The 19,645-nt window shown below is 37.5% G+C and overlaps 1 protein-coding gene across 3 annotated transcripts in view; it reads right to left on the reverse strand.

The window, feature by feature from the left end:
- Positions 1-19,645, reverse strand: part of NEBL (nebulette) — a 251,854-nt gene that overhangs the window by 56,779 nt on the left and 175,430 nt on the right. Inside the window, exons 10-14 of one of the 3 annotated variants that reach the window (XM_068212616.1) lie at positions 19,220-19,330; positions 11,386-11,487; positions 9,691-9,792; positions 2,935-3,042; positions 1,268-1,372 (exon numbers count right to left, since the gene is read on the reverse strand). The exons of the other annotated variants lie outside the window; for them this stretch is intronic. Of the exons in view, the coding sequence (XP_068068717.1) occupies positions 1,268-1,372; positions 2,935-3,042; positions 9,691-9,792; positions 11,386-11,487; positions 19,220-19,330 (528 nt within the window). The remainder of the gene's footprint in view (positions 1-1,267; positions 1,373-2,934; positions 3,043-9,690; positions 9,793-11,385; positions 11,488-19,219; positions 19,331-19,645) is intronic. 3 annotated transcript variants of the gene reach the window in all.

Here is a 19,645-nt window from a genome sequence, read left to right on the forward strand (position 1 = left end):
CATAGGCTTAGTATTTACAGAGTATTCAGACAAGCACATGGATATTATGAATCAACCCCTCCAGGACAAAAGAAAGAAATACATTTTGCAAGACATGATCTGCCTTAAGGGAAAGTCCAGATTTCTATATCCTTAGAGCTAAGGCGATAAACTGATGAAGTCCATTCTGAGGGTGGTCATTTAATCAGCAAGACTACAATCTTACCATACACTAGAAGGAAACTAGATTTGGGCCAAAAAGTGCGTGAAGAATGCAGGAAGGAAAAGACTCCAAATCATTCATTACTTATACAAAAGGGGATAGTCAGTGTTACTTTCACAGAGGGAGTGAGACAGACCAAAAAAAACCAACACAAAAATCAAATATAGATGGATTATTTTTTTTATTTTAGACATAACCAGGCACTGACTCAAAAGATGACCCAGTATGCTCCTACTCATGAGAGTTAATTGTCTATGAAACACTCAACTCCTGCCAACCATAGAGCAACCTTCCTTCCCAACACCACCCACTCATGACTCTCCACAGGAGTTCTGCAGGCCTCCTGTGTTTTCTGGAGTAAAGATGACAAATGCAGCTAACCAGCTTACAGACATGCAGCATAGGTGCTCTTGGAGTGGGAAAGAACCTTCACAGGAGCCAGGGGTTTCCTATCTCTTCCTTCCTATTTCAACCCCTACTATGATCATATATCAGAACACAAGCCCCATCAAGGGGCATATCTTGCTAGGTGGCAGAATGGAGCACGTGCCTATTTATCTGACCCAGTGAAGGAAGAGTCTGACCAGTGTAGGAAGAGTCAGACAGTTAGGAGGAGAAAAAAGCTTATATAGAGAAGCCCAAAAGTAAGCTAACACTCCAGAGGCTGTTCATGAAAAAAGTCCAAATAGGAAACTAGCATAATGGTCACTTCAGTACAGAGATTTGCAGATGAAAGCAAGATCTTAGACAAAATGAGATTTGCAAGGAAAGAAGAATTTTAGGTCTTAGAACAAAGAAAAAAACAGTCATTGTTTCAGGTATATGAAAAGAAACACTCAACATCAGAAGTCTGTGCGATTCTTCCACGGTATATATTATCTGTTCTAATAACTGAAATATGTCTCCATAAAAACCTGGTTTTCTTCACTACACCCCTCATCTACTACAGTTGCAACACTATTTTCCACTACATTTGAGAGTAAAAATGTGTTTCCTACTGTGACTATACATAGCACATTCCTTACTAGATTTATTTTTCAGGTCGTTCTTAAAAAGGCAACTTACATCACTCTGTGTTTTGCTGATATTTAAAGCATGGTTTAAATGCAGTAGATTTGGTAGATCAGATGCTGGATCATGTAGGCTTTCCAAATCTTTCTTGTAGTTCACCTGGAAAGAAAATTCAGGTTATGCACACTAAAGAATAATAAAATAATTCACAGCTCTGTATTACAGTGTGACCATTCAGAAAAACATTAAGTGCTTCCCTGGAAAATCTCTCCCAGCCACTAGATGGTGGTCATCTACTATTATTTCAAAGAAAAGGAAAGAGCAATATAGGACTCTTTCTGCTAAGTACTTAGGAACTACTCAAATTTTTTCTCCAAACAAGGACACTTACAACAAAACCACACTTTTCAATTCTAGAAATTCTTTTCTAATTCACTTTTCAAACTAGAATTAATTTGTTTCTTTGTTCCTCTCCCCTCCCTTCCCACCCCCTACTTAAATCAAGAGTATATTCCTCAATACTTTAGGTCTATTCATATTAAACACCTTTCATTATTATTCTTTTTCCCCAGCTTCAGGAATCACACCATCCAATTTAGAAGTTTGACATATAATAGTTCAAGGGAAATGTTCCTGGATATTTTATCCAACACAGATTGCTTGCAGCAAATATAAGCAATATGGTGACCTAAAGCAAAAGATAATCACTTAATGAAGCAGCAGAAAGTAACTTCCCATCAGCCTACAGTAGGGTTTTCCATTCTTCTGAGACCTGTATGCCCAAATTTACAGGAAGAAAACTAGCTACCTTACCTGTCTTGGATGAGAAATCTTGTAAACTAATGCCTTTCGTCATTTCCACATATGTACCATGCTCCTCACTTCAATTTGCCCGTTTCTTATAATAACTGCTTCAACTGATTTTTTACTACAGATTTAGATTTTGGAAATAATTACATAATCTTCTGTACCCTTCCCAGAGCCAGTCTTTACTGTTCCCATTGCATGGTATCTCACACTTCAGAAATGCTGAACTACAGAATGAAGGCTTGTCTTTTGGCTATCTGGGATCACAGCCTCAAAGAGATCACATTTTTATCATTAAACATATCATCCCAATATAATTCCCAATAATCATCCCAATATTTTTATCATTAAATATATCATCCCAAGAGCATTATCACTTGATACAGATGTTTTCTCCAGTCTGGCTCCAGCAGCAGCCACCCGTTGCTGAACCTAGTGACTGCTGTATTTTGTAATACCATTGAAAAGATCAACCAGAAGAATGAAGTCTAAAAGACCAACATCCAACTCTGAACTGCTCATGTACCCTCCTTCCATAACCATTGCAGAGATGACAGTACTTTGCTCCTCTAAAGACAGGCACCTCTAACTGGTGAGAATTGACCTCTAGACCTGTTTATTTCTTTCCTGAATAAAAAGGGACCAAGTACAAGGCAAGTAGCTCAGAGTAAGTGGTCACACCTTTTGATACACAAAATTGAGACAAATCTCATTTAAAATGGTTATGAAAAACTCTTCAGGCCCTCTGTCAGAAGCAGAAGAAATGGATAGCATGCTGTACCTGCTACACATTGTATAACAGAGACTGTAGCTCAGAGGAATTGGTAAGATGAAAAAAAGAAATTCTTCTTGTGAACAAATGTTAGGTTATTCAGGATGTAAATGCACATAAAATACAAAGCCAACTAACTTACATCACTTGCCAAGGTGGATGCAATCTGCGCTTGCTTGAAGGAAGCACTGTCAAGAGGATTGTACTGGTGATTCTTCATTTCCTTACTGAACTTCTCTTTGTATTTTACCTTTTGCCAGAAAAAACATGTCTAATATTAACATGTAGCACTTAGAAAAGGCAGAGAATTCAGACTACAAAGAAGCTTATTAAATACAATTGCTTTAACCATAAATCATTAAACAAAGTTTAAAGAAACTCAGTTTACCCACACCTGTGACAGTCTTGTATTGGTTTCAAATTAAGTTTTATGTATCTGAGTTTTCCTAAAATTTTAAGATTGCTATACGTGATTACTGGTGCTGAAGGACTTATAAAAAGAAAACAGAAACAAGACCATATGGCTCACATGAGTAATCAAATAAAACAGAACTATTTGACTAGCAATAGTCAAATTGACTAGCAATAATCAAATTGAGAATCATTTGATTCATAATTAAGATCAAAATTGTGGTTTTAACACAAAAAAATGCTAAGGTGAATAAATTGTAACATCTGTAAAACAAATCACTTGTAAATTTTTCAACCACCTGAAAGTGGGAAGTCAGAATCAAACTTCCCACCACCAGGTCCATGTGTCACTCCCACTATGCTAGACTGCCACTAGAACAGCCAGGTCTATTTTTTAATTCTGCCAGAAATTTCCCACAAGATACTGAGGAATCCCTCTGTAGTACAGTCCTTTCTTGGGGATAATGCCCACTTCATTACAGTGATGGAAAGCATAATTAAATGACTGCCTGCCATCACCTTCACCATCTTTTCTTCTCATTCAAAAGAAAAAGGGAGAATGACAATACTTGTAAGGAAATAAGCAATACATAAATATGGAGACAATGTCATTAAAAGTAAACAAAACATAAAAATTCCATAAAACATGCTGAAAAACTGAATTCATAATCTGAAAATATGAAATTGAACAAATAGTGTATCTCCCTCCTTTGCTCCCTTTGCGAGTGATCATCAAACATCTGGAGACTCTGCACACATGTCTGCTTCTTTCCAACAGCTGGGCATAATGGAGGAGAATAAAGTTCAGTCTGAATTATGCTGCTTTCATGAATTTTAGGCAGACACCTGATATCTGAGCCTATGCAACATCCATTATAATTTACCACGCTCTGCACTAAATAAATACATGGAATCTTCCCTACTCCTTTTTTCTCTTTTCCCACATGAATGTCTGATAAAGTGGTTAAGCCACCTCAAACAATCTTCAATTTTTTTTTCTCAGCCTTAGTTGTGGGAAGAGGGTTTTTTTATCCTTTTCAGTTCTTCCTTGCCTCAAAAGACCGTCAACATGATTCAGCTTACGCAACCTCATTATCTTTAGCCACAAAGTCCACTATTTCATTAATCAGGATAACAAGAAACCAAAACTAAGCCACACAAACAGGAAACAGCCATGTATGTTCAAGCACTACATTATTATTCGAGCACTTAGGTTAATTTTTCTAAGTAATGAAATAGAAAGCATTGTTACTTCTAAAGAGAAACTTTATCTGAATGCATGATGAACTTCATAATCTTTCACACTAACAGTAGAAGAGAGTATCTATTGCCTTCTGGTATATTCATCTGGTTTATATTGTTTGATATTTGCCTTGGCATTGGATCAAGTGCAAAAAATGTATCTGAATACAAAGACAAAGGCAAATCCATGCTCTGTATGAGCAGTGAAGGAATAAATCAGAGGGCTTTTCTCTATCAATAGGTGTATCCAAAATTTGCCTTCTAATGAAAATCAGGCAGTGAAAATATGTCCTTCAAAAACCCAGAGATCAAGACAGCAGGGTGAGCAAAATTGTCTTACACTCCCTTACCCACATCACAACACCACCAAGCGTAAGACTTTAAACATCCAACTACTGTAGGCTGCCTTCTCCTGGCCAATAAATGCCATAAACAGTGCACACAGACCAAATGCACAACATGGCACTGAAATTCTTGTTAAGTGGGAAAGCGTTGGTGCCAAAGGGACCTCTCCTCATAACTGGCTTGTCATCTTCCAGCAGCAGTCATTTCATGCCATCATTTAAAATTCTTTTTAGCAATACATTTCAATCTAGAGATTCCAGTAACAGACCCTCTTTAGAGTCACTTCGGATCACATTGCTCCCACTGAAGGACAGAGGGGGGACAAGTGAACCCAGTCTTCATGGGGCCCCGTATCCTGATGTGCAGTAGGGTTCCAAAATTAAAGGAGCTCCCCAACCAAGGTGAGTGTAAATGTTCTGGTTGCAGTAGGGCTGTCTCACAGCTCCAGGCCCTGCTGCCTGCCCTGGCTACTCAGCTCATTGCCTTTGCTCCCCTCCCCATCACACGGGTCGCTCTGGGCAAAGCAGAGCACACACAGTAATAACAGACAACCCTGGCAGTGTCTCCAGAGCACTTCCAGCAGCCATTTAACTGTCCTGTCATAGGGGATTTGTTGCATTGACAGCTACATAGATGTGCACTTTCTCTTTTAACAACATTTTTCTGGTTCTTTCTCCCTTTTGAAAGGAAGCGTGGGGTGGGTGAGAGTGAAGAAAGAAGAGCAAGCCCATGGATGAGTCATGGTGAAGGAAAGCACACAGTATTCATCATCCTTTTGAACTGGGTGAATGCAGTTTAAAGAGAGGAAACATGCCTGAGAGAAAGAGTTCTGAATAAAAACAAGGAAGAAAAATACCTCATGATTTCTAAACCATCTGAAGAGGGGAGGTCTTAGCAAGGCTATAATATGGTGGAAGAGCAAACAAGTGGGAGTAGAATTGACAGTTGTTAGTGGACACTTATCTACAAATTTCATCATTAACGAAGAGCTTTACTTTAATGAGGGCTTAAAAGGATGGTTACTTGTTTACCATCTTCATTAAAGTCTTAAGTTTGTTTATTTTTTTAGAGATTATATGGTGGGGGTTAATTTAAAAGAAATGCGTGGAGGTTGCTCTCTAAAGAGTGCTTAAGAAAGAGCAGACTCTGCAGGCTTTTAACACAACATCATCCCTGAAAAACCAAACTGGAATTAAATAAGGCCTGGATAAACAAACTTCTCATCGACCTTGCACAAAACCTATAAAAGTCAGAATTGCAGCTGGACAGAGCAGTGTCTTTTGAAGCTTAGCAGCAACATTCCTAAATCAAATCTGTAGTTCAAAGCTGTTCACACAGGGAGTGTTCAGTTTCAGAAGTGGATGACATCACCCACTGTTCAGATTTACAAAGAAACTACAAAAATTGAATCATTCAACCACTGGTATCCCATGATGAAGCAGACACTTGCAGCTAAAGCATTTCCTCATGACCATATGAAAACATCTTAAAAAAAGGAAAAAACCTGTCAGAGCACATATATATTGAAGGAAATGTAGCATAAACAAAGAGCAAAATTGAAAAATTCACTGCTATAAGCACAAGCAGAGTTTAAAGCAAAGAAAGATTGAGAAAATCCTAGGGTCTTTGCGTTGTTACTGAAAATCTCAGAGATGGTGCATTTTGAAAAACATTCTACCTCTAACAGTTTTATCCTTAAAACAATAAGCACCAGATTCAGCAACAAATATCAATATCCAAAATTATTTATCTTAAAACCGGTTACTGAACACCGTAAGAGAAATACTTCATATCAGCAGTTCTTTGAAAAAGCTAATAAAATGCATTAAAACATAAAGAGGGCATGAACAAGAGCTTGTTTTAATTTAAAAAATAGAAAAATATAGCCCAAATTATACAATGCACATTCAGCAAATTGACAAGCTTCATGTTTTCACAAGGGCTAACACAGTTTCTGTTTTAAATTTCATTTAAAATCAACAGAAAAGGGTTACCACATGCTGTGGGTAAATATACTAGTTCTGGGAGCTATTATTTTTGCTGCTGTTGTTGTCAAAAGCTTTGTTAAATAAAAAATAAAAAAGGAAAGAAAGGAGAGAGAGGAAACAGTGATTTCTGTAGAGCCTTGAGTGCCAGTCAAACATTAACACTATTTTCTTCGCTTTGTTTGCTTTCCTGCTTGCCTTGATTGCTTTCTCCCTTCGTTACACCCACACTGCCTGACCTCTTCTTGCTCCTGTTCTGTATACTCCCTAAATTACCTACCCATATGCACCACATTAAAACATGTTATCATCTTCTCTTCCCATTACATCCATCAGAATTGTCAACTTTGCAAATTTACTGTGAGGGTCAAATAACTAATATTTCTCTGCATGTCACAGCTTATAGATTCAAGCAATTAAGGGAGATTATCAACTTTCAACACAAGAAGTTTATGATCTTCCCATTTTCTGAGAAACAAATGGAAACTCTAAAAGCCAGAAAGTCTGGAGACAATAAAGAGATCATTAACTTTACTCTTTTTTAAATCTTGTAAGTGTTACAAGCCTGTTTCATGATCCTTGCATGAACAGGACTGACATGACTGACCCATATTTAGGTCTCTTTCTCTCCTCTAGCACAGGTGCATTCCTCATCCTGCCCCACCATCCTGCTCTTTGGACACAGGGGTCATCTTCATTTTTCTGTGCTCTTGATTTATGATTAGTGTGTGTAAGTGTTATAATGATTCAAATAATATATAACAACATTAGACAACTCATGGCCACTGCCTTCCCTTCAGGGGACATGGGGGAATTGCTGAGTGCACCACCCTGCTGCTGAGCGCTGCCCAGCATTTGCACCCTCCACGCTGCTGCAGGCAGAGTGTCAGGCTGAGGTGCTGCCCCCTTTTCTGAAAGCACAGTCCCCATCACACACACTGCAAAGCAGCCACAGTAGCTTAAACTGAGGAGAGGACAATACAAGAAAGGATCCCAAAACTTGGATCCAGGGCCAGTGACTGCAGATTTCAGACCACCAAGCTTTAGTAAGTATCTTCTTTACAAATAAACCAAATCCAAGATACATTTTGTCAACTTCTCCCTTCCTGTCACATCTTCTGCACTATTTGGACTCTAAAGTTAAAATTGCACAGTAAATGCTGCCTTCCACAGTAGGACCTCAACTAGAACTGCTGCCATCCCAGTTCCTGGCAGTGAAGAGGCCCTATTATAAAGCATTTGCAGATGCAGCTTGCATTGTCCAAGATAAAAAGCACATCTAATAAAAACGAGATAAAAAGTTCATTGATGAAGCCTTCCACGTAGCTGGCTCATCAGCCTGCAGAACCCCATGATCCAGCTGTTATTTTCCACTTGTGATTGTTGGCCACAATCTCACGGGTACCAGGCTTGGGAAGATGGAGAGGGCTGTTGGAAAGGGTTATGTGGTTTGGTCTCATTGGCAAAAACAGGCAGCTGCAAGCTCACAGGAGTGAGCTGCAGGACAAGAGTGTGTAGGCAGCCATTGAGTAGATATAAAGGACATTCCACACTAAATTTGGATATGGACCCTCTTAAAAACCATTGAATGTGTTTGCTAAATGACAGTCCCATTTCCTGTCAGTGACACTCATGTCTGAGCAGCATCACACAGGCACTTGCTAGAAAGTACAGGCTGACTTCCAAGCCTGCACAATGCTAAATACAAAATAATCTCTTAGCAGACTTGCCCATCAGCAGAGAAATGAGAACATGATCCACTATAAAATAGAAGACAGATCTATTTGAAAAACACAATCCCATTTTGATTCTGAGCACTTCACCAACAAAGCAATAAAAAATACTTATTTCCTTCTTTTTCTCCTTGTGTAGTGCTTCAAAGTTCACAATGGTGTGAATGCAGCAGGTATCTAAGGATAACAGCAAAAGGAGCTCTACCTCCTGCAGACACTACACTGTTTTTCAGCTTGTTCTCTATGACACATTATTCTCATTTTATGCTAGTTCTAGGGAAGACATGTAGTATCTGGCCAAAACACATGTATTTTTTACATATCACTGATATTGAGTCTGTCCTTGTATATACACTGTTTACACTTGAGAGGTTTTTTGTCTTTGGGAAGTCTGACACAGCCTTCTCCAATCAAAGGGCACCATCCTCCTCTTAAAGGGGGGCAGTTTCTGGATTTTCAAAAGCTCCAGTGGTAGCTGGACAGGATTACTAGCAAGGATTATGCAAGGCACTGTTAAAGAACTACTTCAAACAAAAAAAGGAGGGGAAAAAAAACAGATCAGCAATGAAAAATCTGTTCTCATAATGTCAGGATGATCTGTAGTAGTCTTACGTGTACATCTCATGAGTCGAAAACTACTAAGAGGAAGAGGGAATATTTCTATTTCAGATTTCTTTTTAGTTGTGGAATTTTTTTTTTGAGGTTAATATATAACAGTAGTACATAAAAGGTTCAGTTTCAGGGGAAGGAAGGCGGGTGGTTTACATGTCAAGCCAAATTCAGATCCCATTACTCATATTAGCAAGCAGCTACACAAAAGACCTCAGTTACTTCAGTGGGATTAATCACAGGGTAAGGTTCCACTCCAACTGAATGAGGAGCGAAATTTGCCTCTAAATTACATACAGTTAATATTTTAGAAATCCTAGAAAATCTGTATAAATATACACCATCTCCACAAGAGACAAGTTGTAGTCAAAGTTCATCGTATTTTGCTTCAAAATGGGTATTTGGTTTCCTAAGAATCCAAAATTTATCAGTCATTGCAATGCTATATGAAAAGTTTGAGAACATAATCTTCAAGGCCATTAGAGATAATAATCTAAAAATCTAAGTATTTCTTTGCATTACTAGGAATGAGATACTTGGATTAAATAATTGTAAAATGATGGAGAATCTTACTTGGCTTAAAATTTTTGAAACTCCTTTAGCATGTTCAAAATCGGGTCTTCCAAGCACAGCAGACTCCTTATTCAGCTCTCCCCTTCCTTTCTTGTACTTTGCCTTAAAATTAAAAAAAAAAAAAAAAAAGCGGGGAAGGGGGGGATATGAATCACTAATAACTTGTTTGGGTTTGTTTTATCAAGAGAAATGTAAGTATTAAAGCTAGTAGAAAAGTCTCACATAATGGTCTGCATTGACACTACTGTTCTAATCAGCTCTGAGTAAAGCCCTTCTCAGGGTTCAGCTCCTTAACAATATAATATTTATTAATTGTAAAACACAATGTGCAGCATTCACAAAATTCAATTTTAACCAAATGCACAGCTTAAGCCAGAGAAATATTGTCCTCCCGATCAAGGCAGAATGAGTCACAGTGGCTCAGCATTTCTTATTACAGTTAACCCAAGATGATTTGCAGCAGCTGAAAGTAGTCTTGAAATAAAACTAGTCTGAGGGGCAACTTTTTTGAACTGTAAGGTCAAATTCCACTCTCAGTTTTACCACTGCAGTCTCGCTGGATGTCAGTGAGACTGCACTGGTGTCACTGAGCTGAATTAGTCCCGCAAGGTTAATGTTACCTGATCTCTCCAGCTGAACTGCCTCCCATGCAAACTGCTGCAATTTTTCCCCACAATGCATTAGAAAAAGACACAGATGAATCAACAATAGGTGCTTTGCAATACTACAAACTAAATTACCCATTGCCTAAAACAGGCTTCTTGCATTACTCAAGCACTGTGAATCAGCAAGGACACGTCATAAGGATAGACTGGAAGAAATAAAAGTCCCAAAGCACTCTAATTCTAAGAGCACTTGAACAGCAATTAGTAAATTTGCATGCCGAGCATGACACTTAGTATAAGTTCTTGGTTTTCAAAAAATCTTGAATATTGAAAGGTGAGTTTCAATCTCTTAAATCTGTCTCTCCAAATGTGTCTAGTTAGTCTCACGTTTAATTAATTACTTAAAAACTTGACTCAAGGCTTTAAGTATATATATTGTTTGATTTGTCTACAATAAAATACTGAACTGCATCACACACTGCTGCTTCTTAAACTGCTCCTTCACCTGTCCATTAGCCGAGGTCACAGTGGAAGGGCAAAGAATTTGAGAGGGGAGTTCAGGGAGGAGAGCCCCCATGAAAGAAGTAGCATCTGCACAGCTCTTGGAAGGACAGCAGGGAATTACATTTTTCTGTCACTGCTGGCTGAGATGGGAAAAGGAAGGGGTATCCTGGGATGCCAGCTACTCTCATACCAAGGTAAAAAAGGGTTTGGGATGTCTTCTGAAGTGCAGAATAGCATACAAGCACATGACTTATCCTGAGAATGGTTATCATGAATAAAGCTGAAACAAGACCAACTTTAGCAATTTTCATGTTGTCCTTACATCAATTACCAATAATTGCAAAGATCATACTGTCAACATCTAAAAAGGAGAAACCCAAAGCTTTCTAGCCTGCCAGGCAAGACTGGTTTGTTTTGGTTATGTTTGGATTTCTTTTAATCAAATCTTTCTAGCAGATTTGGAGGTGCAGGTTTTATGTTTAAGACATTTGAGAATTCCAGTAGCATTCTAAAAAAATCTGATCAAAACTGGAATAAAAAAAATTACATGTCTAAAAAAATAGAAGAGAGTAAAAGGAGAACATACATCACTTATTATCTTTGTTATCTCAGTTGCCTTCTTTATGTCCAGTCTGTTCAGCACTTCAGTGTACCTATGAGTATCTTGCACATCCTTCTTATAGGATACCTGTCAAAGAAAGCATAGTTTTGTTTAAAATAAACAATAAAGTTTGAAGTTTATAAATAAGCTTTGATTGACCTGTCAAATCAGACATCAAAATAAACAGAACTTCATCTTACTTATTCCAACAGAGATTTGCTTGACAAGGATTGTAAGGTAAGACCCACACACAAGGTAACACAAGAGGGAAGAAATTCAGAAGCAAAATGCAATTTGAAAAAGAAAAATGGTTTTACTTAGAAGCATAGTGGAAATTAAAGCATTGCAAAGGCACAAATATTAAGTTTTGCCATAAAATTTCAGAGGATTTTTAAGAGTGTAGGGTTTTTTTCCTATGTTGTACCCACTTTTAATATAAACTAGCTCCTGCTCTGATACCGAGTACTGCATCTTAGCAGATTGCAGCAACACTGAAGAGAAACTGTAATTCTATCATAGTGAGTTTCTTTCTCAGTACTAGAGAGACATGTAGCTTCTATGTAATTCAATGATACATCTCCACCTCAGCATCCCCACACCCCCACTTATTTGCTCCTTTGCACAATCATGGGAACAAGAAGGCTGAGTGTTCCAGCATGTTGAGTACACAACTGACTCTTTCTGTTTGTGCAAAAGCCACTACCATAATGAATGGGCTCAGAAACCTCTGGCCAGAAGGCTCAACCACAGATAGGAGAGTCCGAACATTCTCCATTTAGCAAAGTAATCACAGGAGCAGACCTGTGGAACATTATAGAGCTCCATAAGTTATCCTGCTTTTCCCTCTTCAAGGTTTGTCAACTTTTTCCTGCTCTAGCACGTGTCAATCTAAGCCAATTTCCAAGGGCTGTCTTACTGAATTATTCTTAATGACATTCTGTCCCTAGTATTCAAAAGTGTCTGACAAATTGAAGTTTCAGGCAGAAGCTGGAGAACATAAAATAAAGTTTAGAGAAAACACAAAGTAAAAAAATATTTTGTCCTTTACTGGGAAATCCTTTAGATTTTTTTTTGTTGCTTCACGAAGTTAATCAACCTCTCAAGATAGTATTTCACCACCAAGAAAGTTCTCAGCTTGAAGTTTCTTATTATAACCTCTGCTCCTATTTCCAATGTAAAGTTCCACTCTGAGTACAATGCAACAAACTCATAAACTGCAGCAGTCAGTGACAAAAATACTTCATAGAAATGATATAGCAAAAAGAAATGGAAAAAAATTTCTTTTTGGCAAATATTTTACATGCAACAGGAAAGTAATTTTGCGTCCATATGGCTTCAGCTAAGCAGACAAGCTAAACAGGCTTCACTGTTGGCTGCCTGCCCACAAATAGATCTTATAATTTTTAATCTGCTGTGACACACAAGTGTAATCATTAATAAATGAAATAAATAAATAGGTTTGATGCAGTCAGCCCAAATTATCACATACATACAAAACAAAAGTTGGTTCTTACAGCTGGTGTAAACCTCTGAAACTTTTGTTTTAGTTATGTTTAGATTGTGTCTAATTTTTAAGAAACTAGAGGTATAGAGAAGCATTTGCAATTCAGGACTTTACATGAATTTAGTTAATTATATGCTGTTCATCCTAATGACCACATGAGGTGAGGTGAAAACCACAAAGGCAGCAGAAACAGGTTTCTGAATAGCACCCTATGATCCATGTAAATTGCAAATTAAGGGCCAGCATATGTGCTCAAAATAGAAATTAGGAATGTAGTGAATTTAACATCAGAGAATCAAGAACAGTGGTGATAAAGTTGAGGAAATGTGGTCACTTATTGCTCCCAAATGACATGATCATATAGTACATGAAATAATGGATTGTGGTTAATTTCAGGGAAAGGAAGGGGGGGGAGAAATAAGACAGTGACAGTCCTTTATATTTCACCATTTCCAATTATATTAGATGCAAGGCCAATTGCTATATCTTTCCCTGAGTGAATTATTATTCTTCCTGCACCTAAACCAGTATACCTATTACTTATGTCTGAGGGAAAGTCATCTAGCATTTTACAAATGTCTGCAATATATATTTGCTCCATTCTGCAGCTTGTCATACTCCAGTGAGAATAAAAATGTTATGCAGCAGAACAGTAGTTTGTCAGAGGTAGGCCAAAGAAAGAAAAAATATGTTTCCCATTTCCTGAATAACCTCAATCCCTGGATGCTGACCCTCTCCCATTGGGACACTCTGCTGGCCTCTATTACACAGCTGCTATTCTGTTCCATCTAGTGATTTTTTTTTTAATAGTGCTATGTTAGAACAGTAAAACCAGAGCTATTCTGAGAGAGCAGGGGAACAGATGTAGACAGGGCAAAGCAACCAGCTTGGTGTGTGCACCCATGGGCATCAGAAGATGGAAAGCGAAGAAGCCCATGAGAGGGGAAAAGCAACAAAAGAAAGGAAACAGTAGAAGCACCCAGAGAAGGAGCCATCTTTTGTCCTGAGCTGGTTCAGCCAAGAGGCTCATACCCTGATTGGAATTTCCAGGCATTACACAATGGCCTTACTCATCTTCACTTCAAAGGGTCGCTCAGTCTCTACCAAAAAAACAATCAGCAAAGGCTCAAGAATTGCTCCACTTCATGAGGATCACAGGTCTACAAAAAATTTGTTCCAGCTGACTTTTGCATGGGAAAAGTAATTGAGATAATTTTAGAGCAGCAGTGAAAGACCTAGATGGAGAGTTATGGCCAATCAGTGGGAAATGCAAGCGAACAAGAAGGAACAACTAAAAGGGAAAAAAATGCACCATCTTGAGTTCTGAAGCTAAACACAGTAAATTACAGATACCAACTAAATTTAAAGCAGGTTTCTACCAATTTGAAATTACAATTAAAAGTTGTTCAATATTCAACATTGTTGAATATTATTTTGAAGCAATAATTGGAACAAAATCATTTTTCATCTTTAATCCCAAATGTGATTACATACTCTGAATTGCAACTGGTTTTTGCAAAGCATGGAGAATATTCAGGGCCTGCTCATAATTAGTAGACTGATTTTAATAGGGCCAAACCTCAAGCTCTTATAAAATGCATAAGGTCCACTGAGGATAAACATGCTGAACTAGTTACTCCAGCAGGGTCTGGAAGATGCTTCACCTTTCAGGAATACCAGTGGAATGCACTTTAGTGCTATAAAGTAAACAGATTTCTAACAATGCTGCAAAACATCTCAGACTGTCAATCAACAAACAGAAGCTTCTACACGGTGAGCCAAGCAAACCTGGGTTTAAGAGACTCAGACTTTTCTTGAAATCTTTTATCTTCTCATTTATTCCAAACTATTCCAACACCAAAACTATTCCAAACAATACATAATAAATTACTCAAATATGCACAAGCAGCTATGAACACATTTTGCCTTCTTAAGGATTCAGCAAGAAGTTGGGCACACCTGTCTGCATAAGAATTTTGTCTCTCACTCTGTCCCTGATTAGCATTTTCTAAGAGCTGTTAAGTCCACTAACTAATGGCCTGTCAGCTGTGTCTATGCCCTCTTTCCTCTCATCTACACTTCGGGGTCCATCAGCACTAAGAAAATGACTAGCTGGTGACAATCATCATTGGCAACAGCTTTTCTAAGTCTTGCTCAATTGATGTTGAAAACAGTTTTCCGGCTTGTGTAAAAGAGACAAACACATTTCTGGCCCATTACAGATTGATGCAGTCATCCTTTCCAGTAATGGGCCTTAAAATTGATTGGTCCCAATTACACCAGGAGTAAACATCATTTTCAGCACCAGTTGGAAGTGGTCCAGGGGGACCTACTGTTGACAACCACTGTCAGCAAAAATTTAGTTAGAAAGGTGATTTTTCGAACACGGATACTGAAGAAAGAGACAGAAGAAGCCTGAATTTTACCATGATCTGCATCAAAACAAACATTAACATTTGGGTATGCTACTGATGGTGTTTAAGCACATCCAGTTTAAGATCTGCCAATTTGGTCTTATCAGAAATAATGTAATTTTTTGTGTGTGGATTGTGACTGCACTATATGCTGAAAATGAAAAATAACTTACTCCTAAGACATTACAGACATCTTAAATATTCAAATTTAGATGGGTGAGTGAAACATATAAATTATAATTGACCTCATGTGGAGTGGAAAGTGTATCTATATGCATCAGAAGTTTGCTCAGCTGTCAACTAACATTTCTAAAAAGCACTCTTTGTAGATAAGTATAAAAGATACCAAGGCTTTAAAATCAGATGTGCAAACTGCCTTTTAAGTGTCCATAGATGAGTGCATTGTGGTTTCCTTATTTGTAAAATCAGAAGACCACATCCTTATTTCATACCATGTAATGTTGTGAGGAAAATCAGTCATTTTAACGAAGCAGAACATTTAAACTGCTGTACAAATATTTAACATTGTTTTCCTATTCAAAATGCCCAGTGATGGACCAGTACATGGAACAGACAAAACTGTGATGCACAGCTTTGAGTACCTTCATCAAATGCTATGTGCAGCTTCCACATAGACACAACATAGCAAATGGTTTCTTTGCTGTGAATTTCTATCATGTGAATGGAAGGATGTAGTTGAATGGTGAAATGACATGACAACTAAATTTCTAAATTTAGTTGTCATGTCATTTCACCATTCAACTACAACCTTCCATTCACATGATACTCAGATACACATAAAGCAAAAATGTGACATGACATTGTTTTAAGACCACCACTTATTTTTGGTCTCAAGTTTGGAAAATTCCAGATGAGTCAACTGACCAGCTAAGCACAGACAAAGTAGACTGATGGTCCCTACTTCACTCTTCTGAAAATGACTTTGTATGCCATAGTCACATCATTAACATCACAAAACACAATTTATAGAGAAAAGCACTCTGGTTTGGATAGACATGCTTCCCTTCAAACATTATGTAGTATTTAAATTATTCTTAAAGTGAATTTCCTGTCATTAGAAAAGTTACTTGTGTTCATTTAGAGCAATTTTCTTCAGTCTAAGTATAAAAAAGAGAAAAATTATTTTATTAGACATGATCACATTGTTCAGGAGTTTTTACAGTATTTCCCTGTTACCCAGCTTCTGCCCAAACATATTAATGATGCCCATTAACATGTCCAGAATGTTAATGATATTCAAAGTGGTGTGAAGGCCTACAGCACATGACTGTTTCAAAATGTCAGCACAAATGTATGGTGAGCTGAATACAGTTTTAATTTTTAAAGGAAATTGCACATTTCACAGAGTTGAATATAAATGTCAGCTTTATTTTAAGGCTGAGTAAATAGTCTTAAACATATCCTAATCCTCTTAGATGCAAACCCTCCATGTAAAGGTTGAATTGAGTTGGCAGAGCATTGTAAGTAAACATGCATTCTGCTCCCACAGGTAAACTGTGCTGAATGGTGGATAAAAGAGCTTTGTCCTTCTACCTGCCCAGTAGTTTCCCTTCTTTTTCTCTGCACTTTCAAAGCTGTGATTACACAGATACCCTGAAATAGTTTGGAAAGACAAACGCTTCATATTTGGGATGCTCGCTGTTCCATGTTCTGACTCCAAGATCAAAACTCACATAGTTCTTAATTAAATCTGTACTTGCAAAAGAAGAAATTCACAGCTATTCACCATGATGCCCAAATATTACCCACAAGAGATGTGTGCTTCTGCTGAGCAATAACCAGATCTACATAACTTGCTCCTTTATGTGTGATAGGTACTTATCCATTGTGCTGCAGCAATTCATGAGCAACCAGAAAGAATCTGTTCTTAAACACATTAAACTAACTGGTTAGAGTTTTCTTGTTGCATTTGGATGACTTATTTTATTTTTTGAAGTTTGCTCAGGCTGAAAATAATTTCCGTCATATTTTTTCATTATTTCTAACATGCTGTTAAAAGTCCTCATTTATCAAAACATCCTTCCCTCCCATGTTTTCCTTCATTTCCTTTCCTTTTTTTTTTTTTTTTTTTTTTTGCTTGTTTTAAGGGTGAAAGATGAAACAACTGAATTTCATTTATCCTCACATCTGTGACCTGCTCTCCTTAATTCTATTAGCAGGTGATATACAGCTGTAGAAGGGGAATAGGTTTTGCACTAGCATACTAACCCTCAAACTATGATGAATTTGCTACAGGAACTTGTCTCATATTCCTCCTAGTCCCTTCTCTGAGAGGGATTCACATCTCTCTTTCCAGCATTATTTCCTTTTCTAGCAGTTCACCATCATTCCTACTGCTAGGTAAATAAAAAAACCTCTTGCTTCTGGGGAGAGGCATTCATATTCCCAGCTCCTAAGCTCTGTCAGCCTGACACCCTGATGCTTCCAACAGCAGAAATGGACAGTGTTTGACAGGAAGAGGGAATTCTGTAATCAAGGCAGGTTGCAAATTACTGTTGGGAATCCCATTGCAGGTATTTCCCAGCAGAAGAAAAAATTATTCTTCAAACATAATGCTTCCCTGAAGTTTTCCAGCAGCCTTTTAATCAGCAGCCAGCTGTCAAGATTCTGCACACAGACATACATCTAGCATTGACATTTAGTTTTCAGCCTGGATAACCTAAGAATGTTTGTTGCACTGTTCGTAGGGGAAGATGGGGTAAATTTAAGATAATTTAAAATGAACACCTAAGCTATGTTTTCTACATTGTTAGCAGCAATCAAATACCCCATCTATTTAAGAAAAAAGAGTTGTAAAACAGCATGTCTACCTCAATTGATTTGGTTACCTAAACAAGTATGGAAGTGGATCAAATCTTTAAGGTTACACATCAGCTGTTCTTAAAAGCTTTGGGTACCCCTTAAAATGGCATCACTATTTTAACCAATCTTCTCCTAAAATTTGTTTTTCTCACAAGCTTTTACAAAACCTAAAACTAATATAAATTTTTCTTCAAATTTGTGTCTGTATCATTCAAGACTCTAATCTGGGCAGCATTTCTGCCCCAAGCAATGATGCATTGAGCTAGTATATGCTAGCTTGACCATGAAATCAAACCTGACTTGATTCTAATATGAAATGTAAATACCATTATTAGACTTCTATATTGTGAAAACCTTCAGAACTTCAAGAAGATAACAAGCAGCTGAAAAAAAATAAAGCAATCAACTTTCAAAATATTGCTAAGTACTCCTAATTATTTGTAAGTTATCTAAATAAAACTACTAGAATGAATACTTTGATCAAATGGTATAAACCAGAGCAGGCATCAAACCAAACATTATGGCTCAAATTCTATAAAATAAATCATATATTAATCTATTAAATAATTTGGAAAATTCACTTCATACGTATCATGAGATGGGAACAAACTTCTTCGTGTGCATAAAAGCGTGCAAGAGCAGGGTAGAAACAGCTCACTTTTCTCCTCTACACAGCACCCCTGAAGAACTACCCAAGTGTTGGCAGAACTACCCAAGTGTTGGCAAATGAACAATACAGGTGTTCATTTAAACAAATAATTTTATACACTTTAAAAGTAGCTACAAGTGAATTCAGAAAACCTGTGCCTGCATCTTTATTTCAAAGTGATAGCACTTAGTTACTATTGATAAACAGTAACTGCCACTTTCCACTGCACTCAGAATAAAATTCACATACTGTTACTCATAGCACATTTTATACACACACCATGTCCTAAATTATTAGAAAGCAAATAATTAATAAAAAATAGCAACTAAGGAAATATGGAAATATTCCATGCCCAATTCGTTTCAGTAAGCTGTTACAGATGTATCTACCCAAAACAAGCACACTCATTTCAGATGGGGGAGTACTTACATCACTCTGGTGTTTACTGACTTCCATGGCATGTTTAACATCTGGAGGTTCCCTCATACGTGCATAGTCTGAAAATCCTTTCTCAGCATCATGTTTTTGTTTATAGAGAACCTGAAAAGAGCAACATTATACTTTTGTGACCTGAGAAGAGCAGGTATAATAACATGAGCTAGGTTAAACCTAGTGGCATAGTCTACCTGTATTCAGGAAGAAACTTAATAAATAAATTAACTCCTTCATGGATCCAGAACACTGAGATGAGAGCAGCTTCCACCCAAAACAGAGGCATATGAGGCATAGTCAGCAGTGAAATTTCTCTGCATATGTTATCGCAACAAATGCATGAGTAGACAGGGGAAACAGTAATACACAAACAGAGAAAATTAAGCTTAACAAGGTGAGAAGACAACCCAGGGAAAACATAAT

This window comes from Anomalospiza imberbis, chromosome 1 (assembly GCF_031753505.1).
Source record: "Anomalospiza imberbis isolate Cuckoo-Finch-1a 21T00152 chromosome 1, ASM3175350v1, whole genome shotgun sequence".
Lineage (NCBI taxonomy): Eukaryota > Metazoa > Chordata > Aves > Passeriformes > Viduidae > Anomalospiza > Anomalospiza imberbis.